Source organism: Salvelinus alpinus, chromosome 18, assembly GCF_045679555.1.
Source record: "Salvelinus alpinus chromosome 18, SLU_Salpinus.1, whole genome shotgun sequence".
In the NCBI taxonomy this organism is placed as follows: Eukaryota; Metazoa; Chordata; class Actinopteri; order Salmoniformes; family Salmonidae; genus Salvelinus; species Salvelinus alpinus.
Window position 1 is genome coordinate 4,569,274 of NC_092103.1, and position 23,701 is coordinate 4,592,974.

Consider the following 23,701-nt stretch of genomic DNA (forward strand, 5'->3'; position numbering starts at 1 on the left):
TTACATACCACCCCAACAGATCCACAGATGACGCAATCTCTATTGCACTCCACACTGCCCTTTCCCACCTGGACAAAAGCAACACCTATGTGAGAATGCTATTCATTGACTACAGTTCAGCGTTCAACACCATAGTGCCCTCAAAGCTCATCACTAAGCTAAGGACCATGGGACAAAACACCTCCCTCTGCAACTGGATCCTGGACTTCCTGACGGGCCGCTCCCAGGTGGTAAGGGTAGGTAACAACACATCCGCCACGCTGATCCTCAACACAGGGGCCCCTCAGGGGTGCGTGCTCAGTCCCCTCCTATACTCCCTGTTCACTCATGACTGCACGGCCAGGCACGACTCCAACACCATCATTAAATTTGCAGATGACACAACAGTGACGACGAGACAGCCCATAGGGAGGAGGTCAGAGACCTGGCCATGTGGTGCCAGGACAACAACCTCTCTCAGCATGATCAAGACAAAGGAGATGATTGTGGATTACATGAAAAAGATGACTGAGCACGCCCCCATTCTCAACGACAGAGCTGCTGTGGAGAGACTATATACAGGGGGGTAGCAATACAATATGCGGGGGCACCGGTTAGTTGAGGTAGTATGTACATGTAGGTAGAGTTATTAAAGTGACTATGCATAGATGACAACAGAGAGTAGCAGTGGTGTAAAGAGGGGGTTGGGGGCGGCACAGCAAATAGTCTGGGTAGCCATTTGACTAGAGGTTCAGGAGTCTTATGGCTTGACTAGGGTGGCTGGAGTCTTTGACCATTTTTAGGGCCTTCCTCTGACACCGCCTGGTATAGAGGTCCTGGATGGCAGGAAGCTTGGCCCCAGTGATGTACTGGGCCTTTCGCACTACTCTCTGTAGTGCCTTGTGGTCGGAGGCCGAGCAGTTGCCATACCAGGCAGTGATGCAACCAGTCAGGATGCTCTCGATGGTGCAGCTGTAGAACCTTTTGAGGATCTGAGGACCCATGCCAAATCTTTTCAGTCTCCTGAGGGGGAATAGGTTTCGTCGTGCCCTCTTCACAACTGTCTTGGTGTGCTTGGACCTTGTTAGTTTGTTGGTGATGTGGACACCAAGGAACTTGAAGCTCTCAACCTGCGCTATTGTTATTTTACTGCTGCTCTTTAATTTCTTGTTACTTTTATCTTATTCTTATCCGCATTTTTTTGAAACTGCATTGTTGGTTAGGGGCTTGTAAGTAAGCGTTTCACTGTAGGTCTACACCTGTTGTATTCGGCGCATGTGACTAATAAAATGTTTTTTTAATTTGAGGCCATACAGTAACACATGCATGACAGCAGCACCCAAAACATTTAAGACCCTGCCCCACAAAATAACCCTATTTCCTACCAACTCGTTCTATAGTAAGCATGACAGCTAAGAGTTTGACTCCACACCACATGGCAAGGTTTGCCCACTGAGGTCCAGCAACCAGTCATGAGTTGATAGAATGAAGTGGAATTAACCAGTCATGTGTATAATCATCAGTCTTGATCATATGGAATAATGGATACAACAAGGAATGGTGGCTATATCCATAAATTATACATGTCCACATATAGCTACGTTAGCTAGCGAATCTTCTGAAGTTACTAGCTAACGTTAATCTTGCATTCGCAAACAAACAACCCCCTTTCTGTAAATATTAGATTTCTAGCTAAACCAAGGACTTGTTCTGTTTATAGGCGAATTGCTCTGGAAGCCAATACCGCAAAATACGCCATCTAAATGTGAATCGTTTCTCAATTCTCAAACGTGAATCGATTCTAATATCTCTACTTTCATATCACATCAAAATAATTGTACAAACTTAAAATATACACTTAATGTACACTGTTTTAATCGATTTTAACACTGTTGCAGCCGACAGTATTTTCCAACGACAACCCGTTTCCTTCTTCAGTTTACACACAGGTGTTGGGAGATGCAGGTAACGTTAGTCCACTAGGTCTCCCATGGACAAGCGCTGTACCATGGACATATGGCTGTGTGGGAACCATAAACCTGTGTGTGTCAATTTAATCTGTTGTTTATTGAAAATTATTTATCGCTGATATGAAAGTTAAGGTCCTTATGCTTCAAAAACGGTACCGCAAGTGATGCATGTTAATAATATCCGACAAAGCGTCGGGGCTCTTAAAACACTCCCCATAGAAGACCCTTTCGCGTCGTCCAATGATTTATGTGTAACGTTAATATAAATTAGTAACGTTATTGATCAAAGGCCTGCTAGTTACATTACCGGCATCAACAATTAGCTATGTTCTACATACCTCCAACTAAAAAGAACAGTCAAATTAAAACAGACAATACTCGTTACGGTTTGTTTTGCAATGTGTGATGAATATATTGAAAGCTACACATTTAGGGAAGCAAAAACTTTCAGCTCGCTAACTAAAGTACCTAAGTTAACGTTACCTAGCTAACGTTACGCGATAGCAAGATAAGCTACAAGTTAACGTTAGCTGTCATACGTTCCTAAATGTCACTTTGCCAGTGTGTATCCTTCCTTAAACATTAATTTAGCTATATCAATAACTACTTCCCCCCCCCCCCCCCCCAACATAAATTCGTATAATATGAAACCGTGAACCACCTGCCCGTCGACAATCTTTATGGAGACGAATCAAATTGCTAACCAAAGGTAGCTACTGTAGCTAGCTAACCAGGAAAAAAATGACAATGTTCTGCACCTGTAAGGCTTGATTGTAAAAAAAATCATGAAAACATAAATTCGTTTTTTTTGTATTCATTTAATGTCAGCAGTATGGTTAGGTTTAAAATCAATTTTAATTCGATTAATTGTAGAAATAAACGGAGTTAAGCATAGTTATGAGTGTAGGTGTAGTCTAATCCGGTGGTTTGTGGTAACTAGTGACAAACGCGAGAAGTCTCCTGTCGCACATGTTACAGACCCGACAAGTGGATTTCAGAACACTCGCCATCTCATCAGAATGGTAAACCAGACATTAAAACCAGGGGTAAACCAATCAATTACACAGCAGCAATTGGTCGTTAGGGAATTATTGTGCACTAACAGAGAGGTTTATAAACACAAAACTAATAACAAAAGTAAGCAGTAAACAAATACACAATATATATTGTGTGTATAAAAGATGGGCCTACTCAATGTCTTCTTGGGTAGAGGAAAATAGATTGAACTAAATCATGTATTTGTTGAAAATATTTGACAAAGAAATTTGTGGACAGTTTAGCAGAGTGAGTTTCCTCTGCATTATTCATACATAATTGCTGATGCAGGCATCTGTGATGATGAATGTTCTCACATTGGCTTGTCTGTGCAGTCTGCACACTCCTCCAACAGTAGGAGCACTTGCATAGAACTGGGCACCTTTCTTCAGCTCCTGTACAAGCTACCTACCACAACCCATATTGTCTATGACCAAGATCATCTTCTGAAGCCAACCCATGTTGTGACTCATCTTCAGCGGTAAGAAAATTACAACATTATATAGCAAATAATTACAAGTCTAATATACCATCATTTACTCAATCTTTAACTAAAATCAAAATTGTACGCACTATTCAATGAATGCAATAATTTACCATTTCCTAAAGAGTAATTCCTTTTCATTCTCATCAAAATAAGACACCTATAAGAGAATGGTTAGGATTTTTCTCAATTGGCCAAGGAGTTACAACTTGAAACCTGATAGGGGTGGTATCATTTTACCAGCCTGTCGCATAGCTATGCTGGTTGTCCTTGTAGGTAGACTAAAGTGCAGGATTGTATTGTGAATAATCAGAACTGTGATCTACTGTAAAGTTCTACTAATCTAACAAATTCACAACTACCTTATACACACAACTGTAAGGGATGAATAAGAATATGTACATATAAATATATGGATGAGCGATGGCCGTGCGGCATAGGCAAGATGCAGTAGATGGTATAGAAAAGTGTATACATATGAGATGAGTAATGTAGGATATGTAAACATTATTAAAGTGGCATTATTTAAGGGGACTAGTGATACCTTTATTAAGTCCATTTATTAAAGTGACCAGAGATTTGAGTCTGTATGTTGACAGAAGCCTCTCTATGTTAGTGATGGCTGTTTAACAGTCTGATGGCCTTGAGATAGAAGCTGTTTTCCCAGTCTCTCGGTCCCAGCTTTGATGCACCTGTACTGACCTCGCCTTCTGGATGATAGCGGGGTGAACAGGAAGTGGCTCGGGTCGTTGTTGTCCTTGATGATCTTTTTGGCCATCCTGTGACATCAGGTGCTGTAGGTGTCACAGAGGGCAGCTAGTTTGCCCCCTGTGATGCGTTGTGCAGACTGCACTACCCTCTGGAGAGCCTTGCAGTTGAGGGCGGTGCATTTACCGTACACGGCGGTGATGACAGGATGCTCTCGATTGTGCATAATTTACAGATGACAAATGATTGCCAGACAAATAGAAAGCTTTGAAATTCACTGGAGTTAAAAAATATCTGTTCTCCTAACAAAGAGCCCTAGTATATAAGTAATAACAATATAATGAACATAGGATGAGGAAAATACATGAAAGCACTGAAACAGACACATACTGTAATATTGCACATTAACAAATTGTGTCCCTTCTCAGCGCTGTCCTATGTGGCTGACAGCATAGCTTCCTGCTGCTGCCCCCCAGGAAAGATCAATTCAGCTACAGGATGACACTACCAGCTCAGGGGTAAGTGTTTTGACCTGCCAAAATGTGTATGTCTAGTTCTCCTGTCGAATCTATGGGTGTGTGTAGGTACAGTAGCTGAGTAAAGCATGTTCAACTTCTACCTGTTTTTCTATTTTGCAGGGGAGGATGTGTGGACAGTCTTCAACGGGGCACCATCCAGTGAAAACCCTCCAGCCAATAAGATTCTCTCTTAGATGGCTATTTTAGAGAGGGACTAGGGGTAGGGTTTTAGTACTTTGAAAATGCATCCTTCCTTCAAGATTTCACTGATTAGTACAGAATTAGATAGTTCTGCATATGGCTAGCCGGTACTTTTCCTCTGTGCTTGTGATAATGATGACTTGTCTGTAAACTCCTTCTTTGGGAGGTGGATATATCTGACAACACCCAAGTACAGAAGGTAACCAGCAGAGTCGAGTGTGGCTGAACTGCAACCTATTTTGCTTTCATTATGTTTAGTCAAATCTATGACAAACATATTGAACAAAGTTATATGTAATTAAGAAAATGTTACTTGATGGAGCACATTTCAGACTTGGTTGTAGCTTTATTATCTAACAAATCTCTATTTTCTGGGACAGGACCATTTACCCTGGTAAAAAAGAGCTTTACAGGTTTCTTAACCCAACCTTACAACCACTGCTAAATGTCAGCGCTAAAGCCAGAGCTATTACAGACGTCACAGAACTATAAAAAGTCAAGGCCTATAATCATGATACTCTATTTAGAAAACTATAGAATAGTAAATAATGCCCATAAACCAAAAACACAATCAACATATTTTATATTACCATTCTTTCATCTAACATTAGACAAACCCTTCAAAGCGAATTTGATACGCTTTACAAAAGTGTCTACTAGCTCCAAGACTCCCACCTTTGCTGAGAATTAGTGGTTGCTGCACACAAAGAAAAAAAACAATATGACGTAACAATGTTATGTATAAAAATAAACTGTAAATTAATGTATGAAGATAGATTGCCTGTTCTCACATGTCAGTTTGGTTTGAATAGACACCATTTGTCAGTGTAGGTCAGCCTTGCACAGCTGGGTAAAAAGGAGTTTGTCACATGATCCATCTTTATGTCCATCCTTCTGTCTGTTACTCTTTCAGCCAGGTGAGCAGTTGAGGTGTGTAGTAGGTGATGATGATGTCAGCACCTAGAGCAGAGGGAAGAATATAGAACTAGAGCAGTAGAACTCACTCTCTCTATAGAGAACAAAGCACTGTTCCTCCAGACCCAAAGTCTCCCATCCCCTCTCACCTGCCCTGCGGAAGGCAGTCATAGACTCCAGTACAGCGGTGCGCAGGTCAAAAGCTCCAGCCTGGGCCCCATGCCACAGCATGGCAAACTCCCCTGACACGTTATACACTGCCAGTGGGTGAGTGGGGTGCTGGAAGAGACCAGGGAAGGATGGTAAGAAAGCGATGGAGCAGATGAAACTATTGTGAAAGATAGTGAAAACATGTAAACTCAGCAAAAAAAGAAACGTCCTCTCACTGTCAACTGCGTTTATTTTCAGCAAACTTAACATGTGTAAATATTTGTATGAACATAACAAGATTCAACAACTGAGACATAAACTGAACAAGTTCCACAGACATGTGACTAACAGAAATTGAATAATGTGTCCCTGCACAAAAGCGGGGGTCAAAATCAAAAGTAACAGTCTGTATCTGGTGTGGCCACCAGCTGCATTAAGTACTGCAGTGCATCTCCTCCTCATGGATTGCACCATATTTGCCAGTTCTTGCTGTGAGATGTTACCCCACTCTTCCACCAAGGCACCTACTTGCAAGTTCCCGGACATTTCTGGGGGGAATGGCCCTAGCCCTCACCCTCCAATCCAACAGGTCCCAGACGTGCTCAATGGGATTGAGATCCAAGCTCTTCACTGGCCATGGCAGAACACTGACATTCCTGTCTTGCAGGAAATCACGCACAGAACAAGCAGTATGGCTGGTGGCATTGTCATGCTGGAGGGTCATGTCAGGATGAGCCTGCAGGAAGGGTACCACATGAGGGAGGAGGATGTTTTCCATGTAACGCACAGCGTTGAGATTGCCTGCAATGACAACAAGCTCAGTCCAATGATGCTGTGACACACCGCCCCAGACCATGACGGACCCTCCACCTCCAAATTGATCCCGCTCCAGAGTACAGGCCTCGGTGTAACACTTATTTCTTTGACGATAAATGCGAATCCGACCATCACCCCTGGTGAGCCAAAACCGCAACTCGTCAGTGAAGAGCACTTTTTGCCAGTCCTGTCTGGTCCAGCGACAGTGGGTTTGTGCCCATAGGTGACGTTTTTGCCAGTGATGTCTAGTGAGGACCTGCCTTACAGCAGACCTACAAGCCCTCAGTCCAGCCTCTCTCAGCCTATTGCGGACAGTCTGAGCACTGATGGAGGGATTGTGCGTTCCTGGTGTAACTCGGGCAGTTGTTGTTGCCATCCTGTACCTGTCCCGCAGTTGTGATGTTCGGCTGTACCAATCCTGTGCAGGTGTTGTTACACGTGGTCTGCCACTGCGAGGACGATGTCCGTCCTGTCTCCCTGTAGCGCTGTCTTAGGCATCTCACAGTACGGACATTGCAATTTATTGCTCTGGCCACATCAGCAGTCCTCATGCCTCCTTGCAGCATGCCTAAGGCAAGTTCACGCAGATGAGCAGGGACCCTAAGCATCTTTCTTTTGGTGTTTTTCAGAGTCAGTAGAAAGGACTCTTTAGTGTCCTAAGTCTTCATAACTGTGACCTTAATTGCCTACCGTCTGTAAGCTGTTAGTGTCTTAATGACCGTTCCACAGGTGCATGTTCATTAACTGTTTATGGTTCATTGAACAAGCACGGGAAACAATGTTTAAACCCTTTACAATGGAGATCTGTGAAGTTATTTGGATTTTTGCGAATTATCTTTGAAAGACAGGGTCCTGAAAAAGGGACGTTTCTTTTCTTGCTGAGTTCATTTTGTCAGAAGAGAAGCTAAAGAGGCACATTTTGTAGTCTTCATAGATAACTGATGAAAAGCTTGTTTGTGTACCCTTGGGTGTGAATTTAGTGTGGTGTGGTTATTTAGCTCAAACTATCAACACCACACCCAGAGCCTGAAACACTGTTACCAGACAGAAAGGGGTTAATGAGGGAGAACATACTGACCTTGTCTTTGACCTCCCTCACTATGTCCAGATAGGGCAGTCCTGGCTTCACCATCAGCATATCTGCTCCCTCCTTGACATCTCTGTCCTGAGATAAAACCATAAACAAAACCTCAACCAGCTGGGTAAACGGAAGATCTCTGACACAAACACGATATCCCCCTAATACACATGGACACACTTCAGACACTTTCTTACCACAGCTCGTAGTGCCAGGCCCCTTGCACCGGAGGGCAGCTGATAACAGCGCCTATCTCCAAATGCTGGCTTGGACTGTGCTGCATCTCTACACACAGATAATAATAGATCTTAGAACATCTTGTCAAATGGTAACGCGTAAGTAATGCCTTTTCTGCCCATCTTAAGTTTTACAATCAATTGTTACCTGAAGGGACCATAGTAACAGGAAGCAAACTTGGCACTGTAACTCAGCACTGACACCTGAGGAGGAGGAAATACATGTATTTTCTTGGACATCTTGGACTTTTAGCAAATGGCTTCCTTACTGAGGATTTCCTTACAGTGAGTATTCCTTTCCTTATTGAGTCCATATGAATATGCGTTCTATTTTTATGTACAAACTAGTGCTCCCATCTGTTACCTTGTTGCCCATGTCATTGGACATCAGTGAATGTTTGATAGCTCCCACTCGCCCATCCATCATATCAGAGGGTGCAATGATGTGACAGCCTATACGAGACGAACAAGAGATCTTAAACTATTGACATGGGTATAAGGCCCCATAAACAATATCAACATTGGTATTGATAAACACTATTTTTTAGAAGTGAGAGTAGAAAACAGAGGGGTGAGGAGTGACCAAACTCACCAGCGCGGGCATAGGCCAATGCCACTTCTGCCAAACGTTGGCAACTGGCACCATTGTCCAGAGTGCCATCCTCCCGCAGGATTCCTGAGGGAGAATCAGAGGGCAGTCTTATAACAATGTACTGTCAATCAAAATAAATTATATTTGCATTAGTTTTAGACAAATGGAATGTGATAGAGTGACTGACCACAGTGTCCATGTGAGGTGTAGGGACAGAGGCAGACGTCACAGGCCATCAGCAGGTCAGGGAAAAGAGACTTTATCTTCTTCACAGCCAACACAGCCGGAGTATTGTCTGTGTCTGCACCCGAACCTCTCTCATCCTGAGAGGATGACAAGGTGTGCAAGAAAGCTGCCGTCAGCCTTTTAAATACATACCAAGTGCATACAGATATAGGATCTTAAATTGAGCCAGTTTGCTACAGCAGGGAAATAATCCTGCAGCAACAAGAAATGTGAATTATTATGTGGATTATAATTAATTTACATTTATTTTAGGGGTTGATACATTTTACATTAGGGCAAATCAAGTCTGAAATGTTAAAGTGGAAATTACTAACTTAAGAATAATTTTTAAACCTTGAATACACTACAGGTTTGCAAGTTAAGATCCTACATCTGTATCGGTCTTTCTATAAATAAATAGGGCCAATGTGTGATATTGGGATCAACACTACAAAATGGTTTAAAACAAACAAAAATGATTTTCATGCAGTTCCACATGTGTACTTAAGAGGAATAAAAATATGCATATTGGCCCATAATTCGACCTATACAACAACAACGTACAGTCGTGGCCAAAAGTTGAGAATAACACAAATATTAATTTCCACAAAGTTTGCTGCTTCAGTGTCTTTAGATATTTTTGTCAGATGTTACTATGGAATACTGAAGTATAATTACTAGCATTTCATAAGTGTCAAAAGCTTTTATTGACAATTACATGAAGTTGATGCAGAGTCAATATTTGCAGTGTTGACCCTTCTTTTTCAAGACCTCTGCAATCCACCCTGGCATGCTGTCAATTAACTTCTGGGCCACATCCTGACTGATGGCAGCCCATTCTTGCATAATCAATGCTTGGAGTTTGTCAGAATTTGTGGGTTGTTTGTTTGTCCACCCGCCTCTTGAGAATTGACCACAAGTTCTCAATGAGATTAAGGTCTGGGGAGTTTCCTGGCCATGGACCTAAAATATCGATGTTTTGTTCCCCGAGCCACTTAGTTATCACTTTTGCCTTATGGCAAGGTGCTCCATCATGCTGGAAAATGCATTGTTCGTCACCAAACTGTTCCTGGATGGTTGGGAGAAGTTGCTCTCGGAGGATGTGTTGGTACCATTCTTTATTCATGGCTGTGTTCTTAGGCAAAATTGTGAGTGAGCCCACTCCCTTGGCTGAGAAGCAACCCCACACATAAATGGTTTCAGGATGCTTTACTGTTGGCATGACACAGGACTGATGGGAGCGCTCACCTTGTCTTCTCTGGACAAGCTTTTTTCCGGATGCCCCAAACAATTGGAAAGGGGATTCATCAGAGAAAATGACTTTACCCCAGTCCTCAGCAGTCCAATCCCTGTACCTTTTGCAGAATATCAGTCTGTCCCTGATGTTTTTCCTGGAGAGAAGTGGCTTCTTTGCTGCCCTTCTTGACACCAAAAGTCTTCGCCTCACTGTGCGTGCAGATGCACTCACACCTGCCTGCTGCCATTCCTGAGCAAGCTCTGTACTGGTGGTGCCCTGATCCCGCAGCTGAAACAACTTTAGGAGATGGTCCTGGCGCTTGCTGGACTTTCTTGGGCGCTCTGAAGCCTTCTTCACAACAATTGAACCGCTCTCCTTGAAGTTCTTGATGATCCGATAAATGGTTGATTTAGGTGCAATCTTACTGGTAGCAATATCCTTGCCTGTGAAGCCCTTTTTGTGCAAAGCAATGATGACGGCACGTGTTTCCTTGTAGGTAACCATGGCTGACAGAGGAAGAACAATGATTCCAAGCACCACCCTACTTTTGAAGCTTCCAGTCTGTTATTTGAACTCAATCAGCATGACAGAGTGATCTCCAGCCTTGTCCTCGTCAACACTCACACCTGTGTTAACGATTGAATCACTGACATGATGTCAGGTGGTCCTTTTGTGGCAGAGCTGAAATGCAGTGGAAATGTTTTTGGGGAATTCAGTTCATTTGCATGGCAAAGAGGGACTTTGCAATTAATTGCAATTAATCTGATCACTCTTCATAACATTCTGGAGTATATGCAAATTGCCATCCTACAAACTGTGGCAGCAGACTTAGTGAAAATGTATATTTGTGTCATTGTCACAACTTTTGGCCACGACTGTAGGCCTAGGACTATACATACTCTAAGCAGGGTTCATAAAGACATTGGCAAGCAAAATTCAAGGACTTTCAGGGACTTTTCAAGCACGTCATTGTAATTTTTACCTCAATGTTATACAATTGTATAATTTATATAAATTGTACATGTAGGGCTTAATTTTTATTTATTTTTATTTTATTTAACCTTTATTTAACCAGGTAGGCAAATTGAGAACACGTTCTCATTTACAATTGCGACCTGGCCAAGATAAAGCAAAGCAGTTCGACACATACAACAACACATAGTTACACATGGAGTAAAACAAACATATAGTCAATGATACAGTGAAAAAAAATAAGTCTATATACAATGTGAGCAAGTGAGGTGAGATAAGGGAGGTGAAGGCAAACAAATATACAGTATGTATAAATAAATAAAAATATAAAAAGGCCATGGTGGCGAAGTAAATACAACACAGCAAGTAAAATAAAAACTAAAAACACTGGAATGGTTGGTTTGCAGTGGAAGAAAGCGCAAAGTAGAGACAGAAATAATGGGGTGCAAAGGAGCAAAATAAATAAATAAATACAGTAGGTAAAGAGGTAGTTGTTTGGGCTAAATTATAGATGGGCTATGTACAGGTGCAGTAATCTATGAGCTGCTCTGACAGCTAACGACTAATATAGAACCCCCCCCCCAAAAAAAATGCAGGTGTAACATGGAAAACAAAATGTATTTGTCATGTTATTTCATTACCTGATCATATTGTGAATAAGACCACTAGGCAGTCGTTTGTCATTATATCCAGAATATCCTACACAATTGCGCACAGTAAACTCTGTCCAATCTGTGGCACAAAAACATAAACTCATTATCTTAATGCCTTCTCTGTTAAACCTAACGAGACCCTGCTGTTAATCAAGCAGACAACAGCAGATGATCAATATCAATTCCCTAGGGATATTAGATCCAACGTGGATCCAGGCACAACTGTCTTCACCAATGTGAGGAATGAGACACCAAAATATTCAGGACATTCCTTGTGAACACCTTTTTTTCCAGCACTCGGGCTGTTGTTGCATCGCATGCACTATCACAACAGCTGTTCATCACTTGACTGTCATTCTGACAATTCCTTCCTGGATCAGATGACGTGTGAAAATTACACTGGTGTATCATCAACTGGACACAAATGCGCATCCAATAAGTATTATGCATAATTATTGAAGAACTCATTTCATGACAGTATTGACTTAAGTTTTAAGTATCAAGGTAAGGTGAACCTTTTGGTTAGAAGCATTCGATTTTGCAATTGCGTACATAATTGATTTGATTTTCACCCCGTAACATAAGGAGAAACTAAATGTTACGTAGTTATACTGCATTTCTGAGTTACAAAAAACTGTCCAACAATTAGATCCAGGATTCTAAAGGGTTCAAGTTCAATGTCTAATTTAACTGATTCATGCATAATATGATATAACAACAATTTACACTGCCATACATGCAAGGAAAGAAAAGTTGTTTTATGTCACACGATTTTAGACAAATCCGTCAAACCATCAACCATGATAAAAGGTTAAGCATAGGTTTTAAATCAACTTGTGAATCGTATTTAATATAGATAGCCACAATCCCCCCATATCTTAATGTAATGACATGGGGGGGAAAAATGCTGATTATTATCAATGACTTATCAACAAGTTGTCCAGTGTAGGAAATCCTCACTGGTACCCTAGTTCATAGAAATACCTATATATACACACTAAACAAAAATATAAATGCAACAATTTTACTGACTTACAGTTCATATAAAGGAAATCAGTCAAGTAAAAAAAATTCATTAGGCCCTAATCTATGGATTTCACATGACTGGGCAGGGGCGCAGCCATGAGTTGGCTTGGGAGGACATAGGCCCACCCACTTGGAAACCAGGCTCACCCAATGGGGAGCCAGACCCAGCCAATCAGAATGAGTTTTCCCCCACAAAATGGCTTTATTACAGGCAAATAATCCTCAGTTTCATCAGCTGTCCGGGTTGCTGGTCTCAGACGATACCACAGGTGAAAAAGCCGGATGTGGAGGTCCTGGGCTGGTGTGGTTACACATGGTCTGCGGTTGTGAGGCTGGTTGGAAGTACTCACAAATTCTCTCCAATGACGGAGGCGGCTTATGGTAGAGAAATTAATATTCAATTCTCTGGTAACACCTCTGGTGGACGTTCCTGCAGTCGGCATGACAATTGCATGCTCCCTCAAAACTTGAGACATCTGTGTCATTGTGTTGTGTGACAAAACTGCACATTTTTTGTGGCCTTTTATTGTCCCCAGCACAAGGTGCACCTATATAATGATCATGCTGTTTAAACAGCTTCTTGATATTACAGCACCTGTGATGTGGATCGACTATCTCAGCAAATGAGAAATGCTCACTAACAGGGATGTAAACAAATTTGTGCACACAATTGGAGAGAAATAAGCTTTTTGTCTGTATGGAAAATTTCAGCTCATGAAACATGGGACCAACACTTTACATGTTGCGTTTATATTTTTGTTCAGTATAGTTTACTGGTACCTTAGCTATTTTTGCGGGCACTCCGAAAATCAGCACACACTTCAAGCCCTTCTCCACAAGGGGACGTAGCATGCCCTCAAGTTTATTCACTCCATATCTGAGAGGAGAAAAAAATTGATTGATGGAGACACAGGGAATGGACAAACAACAAAGTGCTATTTCAATACAACTTTGAGGCAAGCAATTACATAGTGGCACTTCATTAGCAATGCATTGTGATGTATTCTCCATAGCCTAAAATCATGTTTGCCTTGGGCAACAAACCAAATCAGTCTTAGTAAGTTAGATAACTACCGGAGTGCCAAGTCTATGACAAAAAGGCTATTCAACAGTTTTTACCCCCAAGCCATAAGACTCCTGAACAGGTAATCAAATGGCTACCCGGACTATTTGCATTGTGTGCCCCCCAACCCCTCTTTTACGCTGCTGCTACTCTCTGTTTGTCATATATGCATAGTCACTTTAACTATACATTCATGTACATACTACCTCAAATTGGGTCGACCAACCAGTGCTCCCGCACATTGGCTAACCGGGCTATCTGCATTGTGTCCCGCCACCCATCATCATATACGCATAGTCACTTTAACCATATCTACATGTACATACTACCTCAATCAGCCTGACTAACCGGTGTCTGTATGTAGCCTCACTACTTTTATAGCCTCGCTACTGTATATAGACTGTCTTTTTACTGTTGTTTTATTTCTTTACTTACCTATTGTTCACCTAATACCTTTTTTTGACTATTGGTTAGAGCCTGTAAGTAAGCATTTCACTGTTGTATTCGGCGCACGTGACAAATAAACTTTGATTTGAACTATAGACACAGTATTTTCAACTCTGACACATAATAGTACCAAGGCTTAGGGCTCAGTATTGGTTTACAGCCTACTTTATTGTAACCAAATGGTGCATGATAAGGGAGGGTTGTGAGGGACAAAAAGCTAATGGATCTCTTCTTATCTTGGCCCAGTTGTTGGCTCTGGATCCACCCTGCCTCACAGTATTTATCTGGAGGTCACAGCCTTGCTCTCAATGGTCCCATCTCCCACTCATTCTCACTCAATCAGATAGCCATAATTCTAATTTAAAGTATTTTTGTTTCAAAGTCATATGTTTTAAAATATGATTACAATACATGATACATTAATAGCACATTGGGGGTATTCAACTACTGTACCCAGCATAGATGAGCAATTATCATAGATGAGATTATAAACCAAATGAACAGGTAATCTGGAGTCATTACCTGGCCTGGCCAGGTAGACTAGTGATGGGCTCCACAGCATCAGGACTGTCACTGTTGGAGAAAAGAACCAGAAAGCTGCCATGTCACAAAAACACATAGCCACCCAAATATATACAGTACCAGTCAAAAGTTTAGACACACCTCACTCAAGGGTTTTTCTGTAATTTTACTATTTTCTACATTGTAGAATAATATTGAAGACATCAAAACTATGAAATAACACACATGGAATCATATAGTAACCAAAAAAGAGTTATACAAACCAAAATATATTTTATATTTGAGATTCTTCAAAGTAGCCACCCTTTGCCTTGATGACTGCTTTGCACACTCTTGGCATTCTCTCAACCAGCTTCATGAGGAATGCTTTTCCAGCAGTCTTGAAGGAGTTCCCACATATACTCATTTTAAAAAACGTATTCGAACATACGTGTTATTTCATAGTTTTGATGTCTTCACTATTATTCTACAATGTGGAAAATTGTACAAATAAAGAAAGCCTTGAATGAGTTGGTGTGTCCAAACTTCTCACTGGTACTGTACAGTTTACCTTACTTTGACATTTGTATCACAACATCAAGACATCCTAGTGTCTATGTGGTAGAGGAGAGACATTACGTGATGAAGATGGGGTAGATGAGGTTCTCAGGTCTCAAGTCTGAGGCACAGGTCTGCCAGTATCTGAGTGTTGGGTGGAAATAGCCACTGTGGAGGAGAGACTCGACCGGTTGCATCTTTGCCCTGAAAGAGAGGAAGAGAGAGGTGTTTGACAATGGCACATATATTCACGCCCACATTTCTGAGACGCATTGGAATGAGAGAATGGTTTACACATTCACCCACATTAACTGACCAAGCATGCGTGAAACCCGACTTAAACGAAACAATTGGATGACCCTGAGTGACAGCAGTGATAATGCTGGTTTTCACACAACTTGAGCAAGAGTAATTGTTCACATTTATGAAAGCACATCCCAGATCCGTTTAATTATATAATTTAAAGATTATTAACATGAAAAGGTCTACATCTATATTAAAATGGCTGATTTTATTCAAATAAGCAGGTAATTATATTCGAATCAAATGGGTGGAGAGAGTTCGTGGATAATTCCTATTTTCTTTGGAACTATCCATAAGCACGCGGACCAGAGAAGCAAAATCCATGCTTTGACACCAGACATCACAAGTTCACAGCTGGAGACGAGTAACCTTAAAGCGATACCTGACAAAAAAAAGCGCGTTTGATAAAATAAAAATACAACATTAGGTAAATGACTGATTTAGCAAGCAAGCTTACAATATTGTGCTTTATGACATACAACACCTACTATTAATAATGATTAAGCTAAATCTGTTATTAAACAATAGGTTTAAAACAATTAAATGTAATGACAGAAAGCTAACTTCAACTTATTCGATCAAGAATCATGTACTCCATACACCAAACGATTATAGCAAGCACACTTGCAACTCCTCCTGCTCATATTCCGTAGATGTATAACTTGTTCAACTTGCAACATTCAAAACGTAATTTATCAGCATAAACTAACATACAACAAGGTTCATGTTCGTGGTCTTACCTTGTACAGTACGTCCTTGCTCCTTGGCTTTCGCTTGCACTAGTCTCACGTACTAACCGGCCACCGTAAATTCCGTGAACGTACAAGTTCTCGCGATTGTACACTATCTCAGTGAAGGAAGGAAAACATTATGAAAAAATCGGAACTCAATGAATTAAGGTAAAACCACAAACTGTTGTTAAAACCTTGTAATGTCATACAATAACCCCCATCAGTTGACACATGCAAAGAAGGAGAAATAGCTGCATGTGGTGATTGTAGCTAGCTAGTATGAGATGAAGGGCTTCGCTACGAGATAACGTTACTGTAGATAGCGAGCTAGCTCATTGTGCTAGCACTGTCTGACTGCAGCTCAGCTAACGTTTGTTAGCTAACTATCCGAATAATCTGACAATACAACATTTGATCGGTTAACTACTAGACAACTATTTCGTTATTCGTTTGCGATTTCAACTCATCACTATCCTCGAACCATTGTATTTCTGAACGACACCAGTTTCGTCTAGACTAACATTACAGATTGAGATTGTAACAATGTTTGCAACTTTTGATACGTTTGTTTCAATCGACTTCACGCTTGTTACAATGTAATTTGGTAAAATGGAACTGAAGTAAACAGTTATTGTCACTTTGATGTTCAGTGTATGGCCATTTCAATAAATGTAAGTTACATTTTGTTGTCATACTCTGAATAAAATATCTCTGTTTCTAAATAAAGGCAGAACACCTTGATTCTTTGAAGACATCCTCCACATGTGAAGCTCATCACTGGTTCACAGTATTCCGTCCTCTCTGCTCCCCACGGTCTTCAATGATGTAGATGAGCTTTATCGTCTGTGCAGCAGTTCCTCTTCTATTGCCTTCTGTGGATTCCTGCCCAGACGTCCATGTCTCCTTTCCTTCACACTTTACCACCCTGAGTCTGGAACATCACCTATCCTGAGTCGAAACCAGTGACTATACCCCAGCTCATCCCTGGTTGAACAGTCCACCTGCGTCTACTTCCTCCACCTTAAGGTAATGCTGTTCTCTCTGCGGGAGCTGGTCCAATGGCTGGGCTTTGCCACTTTTGAGCTCTTCCTCCAACTGGGGGCTCTGCTGGTCTTCAGCGTGCTGGTAGCGCTGCGGGCCGACTTCTTCGACCCTGGGATGAGCTGGTGGCTGGTCTTCATCCCTCTGTTTGCCGCTGATGGCCTCAGCACCTACTTCACAGCCATCGTGTCCATCCGGCTATACCAGGAGAATGAGAAAAGGCTGGCAGTGCTGAGGCTGCTATGGGTGCTGACGGTGCTCAGCCTCAAGCTGGTGTGTGAGGTGCTACTGTGCCAGAAGCTGGCAGAGCAGGAGCAGGCGCGCGATCTGTGGTTCGGTCTTATTGTCTCGCCGCTCTTCATCCTCCTGCAGCTGCTGATGATTCGCGCCTGCCGCGTCAACTGAGGCCTGGGGCGGTTTTGTTTAGCAACAAAATCGACGCGTGCGCAACTATGGGGCAAAAAAACCCAGACCGGGTTGGCTAAGATCAGGGTTGGGCAAATTTGGTTGTGTATCAGCAGTTTTTCTCATGTTATGTCAGTCATTGACAGTCACTCAATTATACCATGTCAGCTAACATTTTTTAGATTGGTAAATTAGTCTTGCCAGCTATTTAAACTTGGTCTAATTACCGACCAGGGGGGCCCCATTGATTTTGTTACTCACTCACTCATCATATTAAAAACAGCAAACATTTCTCTCCCTAAGGTAGAATATCAGGAAATTAGCTGTAAAACTGCATATTATTCTTTCCGCTGTCACGTTTTGCTTGCAAGGTAGGGGGGCAAAAGGTAGGGCCCCCAAAAGGTTAGGGCTGGCTCTTACGGCATGTTGGGGCGGCAGGGTAGCCTAGTGGTTAGAGGGTTGGACTAGTAACCGAAAGGTTGCAAGATCAAATCCCCGAGCTGACAAGGTAAAAATCTGTCGTTCTGCCCCTGTTAACCCACTGCTCCTAGGCCGTCATTGAAAATAAGAATTTGTTCTTAACTGACTTGCCTAGTTAAATAAAATGTGTGTGTATGGATGTAGGTACACAGACCCAGACCTCATGATGAGTTCAGAATTCTTTGTGACCCCCAAAGTTCGCCATCCCTGGCTTAGATTGTTGACAACATGTAAACTATATTTAGTCTCAATGTTTATTGAAAACATAAATATATTTGCACAATGAGTACTTGCTGTCTCTCAAATACATTGTTGGTTAGCTAGCTAGCGAAAACGCCTCTAAACAAGATATGGTATCAATAAAAAGATACCAGCTGCAACGAGCCACCTACGATTCCCCGCATGGCAGGTTCTTGTCAATGGTCGAGTTAATTTTGCATGGCCCGGTGCCCCAGGTAGACGGAGGTCTTAAGTGAATTATCCTCCCCACCTTGGGCCCCGGCCATGCGAAACGAAATTCACTATTATTGCTAGATATCATGACAACGCATGCATTCCGGGCTACATCGATGTGCTTGGATCACTTTCGTGACGTTGTGAGCCAACCCGTCTATACAGGTGGGTTGTTTTAATTAACAGACTATTGTCAAATATTCGGTGGACTAATGGCTGGAGATGAGGGTCATGGGTTTCTCCTCCGTTCTGACCCCGTCTGAGGACAGTGTGACAGTGTTTCCATGCGCTTTGTCTGCATGGCTCTCCCATGAACATTGCTGCCTGTGGATAAAATGTATCGTATTTGATCTGTGTTATGGTCCTCTTGTTCAAGCATAGCCTAATTGTATCCTTCAAACTAATTTAATTCCTAACGTGAAATGTGGTGCTGGGGAGGGACGATTGAAGTTCTGTCTTTTGAATTTGGTTAGACTGTCGCCAGTTTTTTTTTTTTCTCCTTTTCTTATCTGCTCGTTTTTGGTAACCTTGTTGTTGTTTGTATATATGTGTAAATAAACATTTAAGCTGGTAAAGTTGATTATGTAATATTATTTAATCTCATCAGAAATCTATGAAACATTAATCAGCCCTCTTTTGGTAAATTCTGAACGGATTCCATGCCGTTATGTCCCATGTAGACTTAGATCTTTGGTATGTCCACTGTTATCCCGTATGACGACAAAATTTGGGCACAAGGTGTCGCTATTTACATTGAAGATGGGCGTGTGACCTACTCAATTTCCTATGCCTAAACCAACATTGGCACGGCCGTTCAAGTAATAAAAGGAAAGTTCACATAGGAGTGAGTTCATGGAAGGAAAAGTCATAATCGCTAATATCATGGCTAAGGCTGCATAAGCTTCATTTTGGAAAATAAAATGCATTTTAAGCTGTTTGACCATTTTAGGCCTAACGAGCACTAATTTCTTGTTTTTCTATTATTACATGGATTAAGGTGAGAGAATCGAATATGATCCACTCACCAATAGTCCCACAGGATTTAATCTAAAGTTTTCCCTAAACAACTAGTAGAATAGTAGTAGGCATAGCTTGACCAAATTAATTATCTTATATCCAGCACCATTTTATTTAGAGTGCTGGCAAGGCAACAGCAGGGACTTTTAATTTATTGGTCTTGGACACTGATGGTCGACAATTTGCTCTGCTCCACACACATCTTTAAATACTTTAATATATTACAACCATTTAATGGTACCTTTCATGTTTAGGTCAATAATTCAATTGAAATGAAATGCATTATGTTATTATTTAAAAAGAACAATTGAGGAGTCGATACGTGCTTTTATGATAAAATATTTCAATTTATTCACTGAAAGGGTTAAACCGTAGAAGGGGGGCTGAACTGAATTTCCTTGACTGACAGTTCCTCTTTACTTACTCAACAATAGAAAGAGGAGGGATTTCCTTTGATGGGTGGTACTCTGTGAAAATGGGGTGTATTCCAAATCGATATCACCAAATGAGGTTGCTTCTTGGGGCGCTGTTCTTAAAACTGAATAATGACGTTATAGATTTACAGGTGCGGAGGGCGGGGCATGAGTCGCAGACAGAGGAGGAAGAACGTAGAAAGACCGAAAGAGACCGTGGGGATGTAAGTGTGTATGCGATTTTCGGCGCTGCAGGGACAGCGACATACAGCGTTCTTTCCCAGTCGGGTAACACCATATCCCAAATACATTACATTTCTCCCCACAATGTCTGGTGGAGGAGAAGTCCGTGTTCTCCGCCAGGAGGCTGGGCAGGAGAGCCCGACGATGCCGGCCTGGAAACGGGAGATTCTGGAGCGGAGGAAAGCAAAGGGTGGCGGGTCTGGAGCAGGAGCAGCTGAGCCTTGCCCTAGCGCGAGCTCATCGCGGGTTAATGGCGAAGTAACGGGAAACAGCAGCGCCTCCAAAAAAGACAATGAAACCAACGCTGATTCAGTTCGGAACTACACCATCACTGCAGCGAGCCAGCACTTTGCAGGCAAGCGTGGCAGTTCCCCCACCTCCCCAGAGCTCTCGCCGGTGAAAACAAACAAAGACCCCTTGACTGCCACCGACCCATATGACTCGGAGAAAACGTTAAGCGATGGCGAGGGACAGGAAAGCCTGGTTCTGCAGGACAGTCTAGGCCCATTGCAGGAGAACCCCTTCATCAAACTGGAGAAGGAGCGAAAGAAACGGCAGGACAGGGAGAACGCCATTCGTCCCGTTCAGCACATACTGGAATTGTATGGCAGTGTACCTGGAATTCGGACTATACGCGCTGAGAATATCATTATCATAGAATCCGATCCGGATTACTTTACGGGGGCCAGTGGAATAAAAAGCGGGTTTTATCTGCAGCAGAATGGGCTAAGCAGTTACAGCTCCCTCAATGACCTCTTGGACAGGAGAGATGGTGGGGTGACCGAGATACGGGCAAAGGAGGTGGTCATTTATGACACCACACTAAGCAGGAGCGAGGAGAACTTGAGCACGCTAGGTCATCCTTGTCACGAGGGCGCATTCGAGACAGGAGAGGGTCAGGGCAGGGTGAGCCGCATGCTGCAGAAATTTGACAGCAACTACAGAAAACTGCAACCCAAGTCTCGCAGCACAGAGAACCTACTGGACTTGGAGACCAGTTCAAGCAGGCCAAGACAAAGACCCAAGCCACAGCCAGATCTGGTGCCAAAATACAAATCACACGCCCAGCCTAGCTCACCAGTCCGCACCCTAGGCAACACACAGTCATCTTCTTCAGTCTTGCCCAGCTCCCAGTCTTCCAAACCAAATCTACAGCTCCCTCTTTATGAGCCTGACAGCACCCTGCACTCTGCCGGACCCCCTCAATCAGTGTCTTCCTACCGCCAGCGTTTTGAGGTGAGTGGGGGCCACAGTGTGGTGGTCAACCCCAGAGAGGAGGCAGAGGGGCCCCAGACCAAGCCTTTCCGAGAGAGAGATTGGGAGAGCACAGAGGTGCCCCCCAAATCCAAGGTGCCATGCTCTCCGGATACCTGCTGTGCTCGTGCCGAGTCCCCTGCCAGCCCCACCACACCCCTGATGTCTCCCCCCTCTCCAGGGTTCGAGATCCGCCCCTCGCCCCGCCCTGACCTCTCCCAGCTGCCTTCCGGGGACATCCAGGCTCGTGCCCTTGCCAACCTGCGTCTCCAGTCCCGCAACTCCTTCACCGTCTTCCCCAAACGCCACAGAGCAGCCTCTTCCCCGGGCAGCACGGTCCCCTCCAGCCCCATCAAGTTTCCTCCTTCCCAGAGAGTGGCAGAGATGCCCACTCCAGGAGTGCCAATTCCCATCACCCCTCCACCCACCCCAGCAGCCTCCAAGAGGAAAGAGGAGGTGAGGGCAGCCAGGCCAACCAAACCAGACCCACCTCCCCCCACCGCCACCTTGCCCCCCTCTCCATCCCCAGCACCCTCCCCAGTTCCCTCTGTCCAGTCGCCACCTCCAGAGGATGCCCCTGCTGACCAGCTACCTGTCACCAACATAGATGACATAGATGTGGACCCCTTGAAGCCTGTTGCCCCCAGTCCCACTCCAGTGATGCATGGGCGGAAGGGGAACACCTTCACTGTGGTGCCTAAACGTAAGTCAGAGCCTCAGCCTGACTCTCCAGAGCCCCAGGAGCCCTCCGGAGGGGCCCAGACCCCCCCCACGCCATCCCAAGCCCCCTACGCACAGCTGGGTTCCCTGCTGAAGAAGCGCTACCCTGCTGTGGAGGAGATCGAGGTCATTGGTGGTTACCAGTCCCTGGGACGCTCCTGCCTCATCAAGACAGGCTCCACTGGCAAGAAGGTGAGACAATGCCTAACTCGTGGTACTTCACATGCTGTTTGAACATTAATCTAAAGAAGCCTTTTTTACAGTGATAATTTAGCCCTTGTTTTCATTTTCCATTTGTGCTTTGTCATTTAGTATAAATGAACAAAATGTTTTTATGCGACTATGCATATGAGTGGGCCAAGCCCCCAGTATCTGGTCTGGAGCGTGAAGTCATGAGCTCTGCTTGTCGGCTACTGCATAGCAACCTAGTGGTGCCAAAAGCCATGGTCTGCCCTAGAAAGCCTATGTAAATTACGATTGCCAGAACGTCCCCCAGATAATTTTTTAGACTGCTGTTTTGCGCTCTATTTTTGTTTATTATGATCAAGTTTGATCCCCACGAATAATTATTTTAAATTTCTCTACAAATTTAGATATTTAATTAAATAGTGATCCATTCTGACTACTACATTTGTCTACACACAGGACCATGTGCTCGCGCCCTCATGCTATTGACATTAAGGTTGACTCCCAGGCAAGATGAAAACAACTACATAGACCATGATCCTTTGCTAGTTCCGGCCACTTTCACCATGATCCTTAGTAGGGCTGTCCCCGACAAAATAGAATCTTGGTTGACCAAGAGACATCTGTTCTTTCGACCAATCGATTGGTTGAAATTTTAAAACATGTATTTTTCCATATATAGACACATCCTGTGTTTTAATCAAATCCACTATAAGCACTGAGCTTGTCTGATGCTTTAAGCGAGCTGTTTGATTAAATAATTAAGACACAAATGACTAGAGGGAGTCTGACCACAATTGATTTGATTGTGCTGCCTGGCTCAGACTTGCAGCGCTGTGTTAAAAAAAGACAGCGAGTGACTGTGTGACTAGCATACATTGTCTCTCTCTCCTCCCTGCTGCAGCGACCACCACAGAACATCAGTATTTATCATGCTGTCCGTGTTGCTGAAGCTGCAACATAATTACACCCATTTCTGACTGAGAAGTTATGTTACTGAAATCAATAATTTGTTTAGGAAAAGCATTCCCTATTCCCTCAACCTCTGGCTCTCTTTACGTGACACATGTATGCTTCGCATGTACGTGACC

At 43.1% G+C, this 23,701-nt stretch overlaps 3 protein-coding genes and 1 long non-coding RNA gene across 8 annotated transcripts in view; 3 read left to right on the forward strand and 1 right to left on the reverse strand.

The window, feature by feature from the left end:
- The first annotated feature begins 102 nt into the window (after positions 1–102).
- LOC139543558 (uncharacterized) lies at positions 103–5,673 on the forward strand. Its single transcript, XR_011668735.1, has 4 exons — positions 103–236; positions 376–3,465; positions 4,605–4,694; positions 4,815–5,673. It is a non-coding gene; the product is annotated as an uncharacterized lncRNA (long non-coding RNA).
- LOC139543554 (delta-aminolevulinic acid dehydratase-like) lies at positions 5,222–16,525 on the reverse strand. Of its 4 annotated transcripts, none has more exons than XM_071349743.1 (12): positions 16,408–16,525; positions 15,446–15,568; positions 14,828–14,878; positions 13,576–13,672; positions 8,870–9,005; positions 8,683–8,766; positions 8,455–8,543; positions 8,239–8,294; positions 8,052–8,139; positions 7,855–7,941; positions 5,960–6,089; positions 5,222–5,855 (listed from the first exon to the last, which is right to left on the reverse strand). In XM_071349743.1, the coding sequence occupies exons 2-12, from the start codon at positions 15,559–15,561 to the stop codon at positions 5,797–5,799; spliced, it is 993 nt and encodes a 330-aa protein (XP_071205844.1). In that variant the 5' UTR covers positions 15,562–15,568; positions 16,408–16,525; the 3' UTR covers positions 5,222–5,796. The 4 variants fall into 4 exon arrangements, with proteins under 4 accessions (XP_071205844.1, XP_071205848.1, XP_071205846.1 ...); XM_071349747.1 differs by lacking the exon at positions 16,408–16,525 and adding an exon at positions 16,382–16,400; XM_071349745.1 differs by lacking the exon at positions 16,408–16,525 and adding an exon at positions 16,232–16,342.
- Positions 16,466–19,352, forward strand: LOC139543556 (transmembrane protein 203-like). Its single transcript, XM_071349751.1, has 2 exons — positions 16,466–16,566; positions 17,126–19,352. The coding sequence occupies exon 2, from the start codon at positions 17,428–17,430 to the stop codon at positions 17,842–17,844; it is 417 nt and encodes a 138-aa protein (XP_071205852.1). The 5' UTR covers positions 16,466–16,566; positions 17,126–17,427; the 3' UTR covers positions 17,845–19,352.
- Positions 19,353–20,283: 931 nt separating this feature from the next.
- LOC139543561 (taperin-like) overlaps positions 20,284–23,701 on the forward strand; it is a 35,329-nt gene continuing 31,911 nt past the window's right edge. The window contains exon 1 of one of the 2 annotated variants that reach the window (XM_071349755.1): positions 20,284–22,616. In XM_071349755.1, coding sequence (XP_071205856.1) covers positions 20,442–22,616 — 2,175 coding nt within the window. In that variant the 5' untranslated portion in view covers positions 20,284–20,441. The remainder of the gene's footprint in view (positions 22,617–23,701) is intronic. The other variant, XM_071349754.1, reaches the window with a different exon arrangement.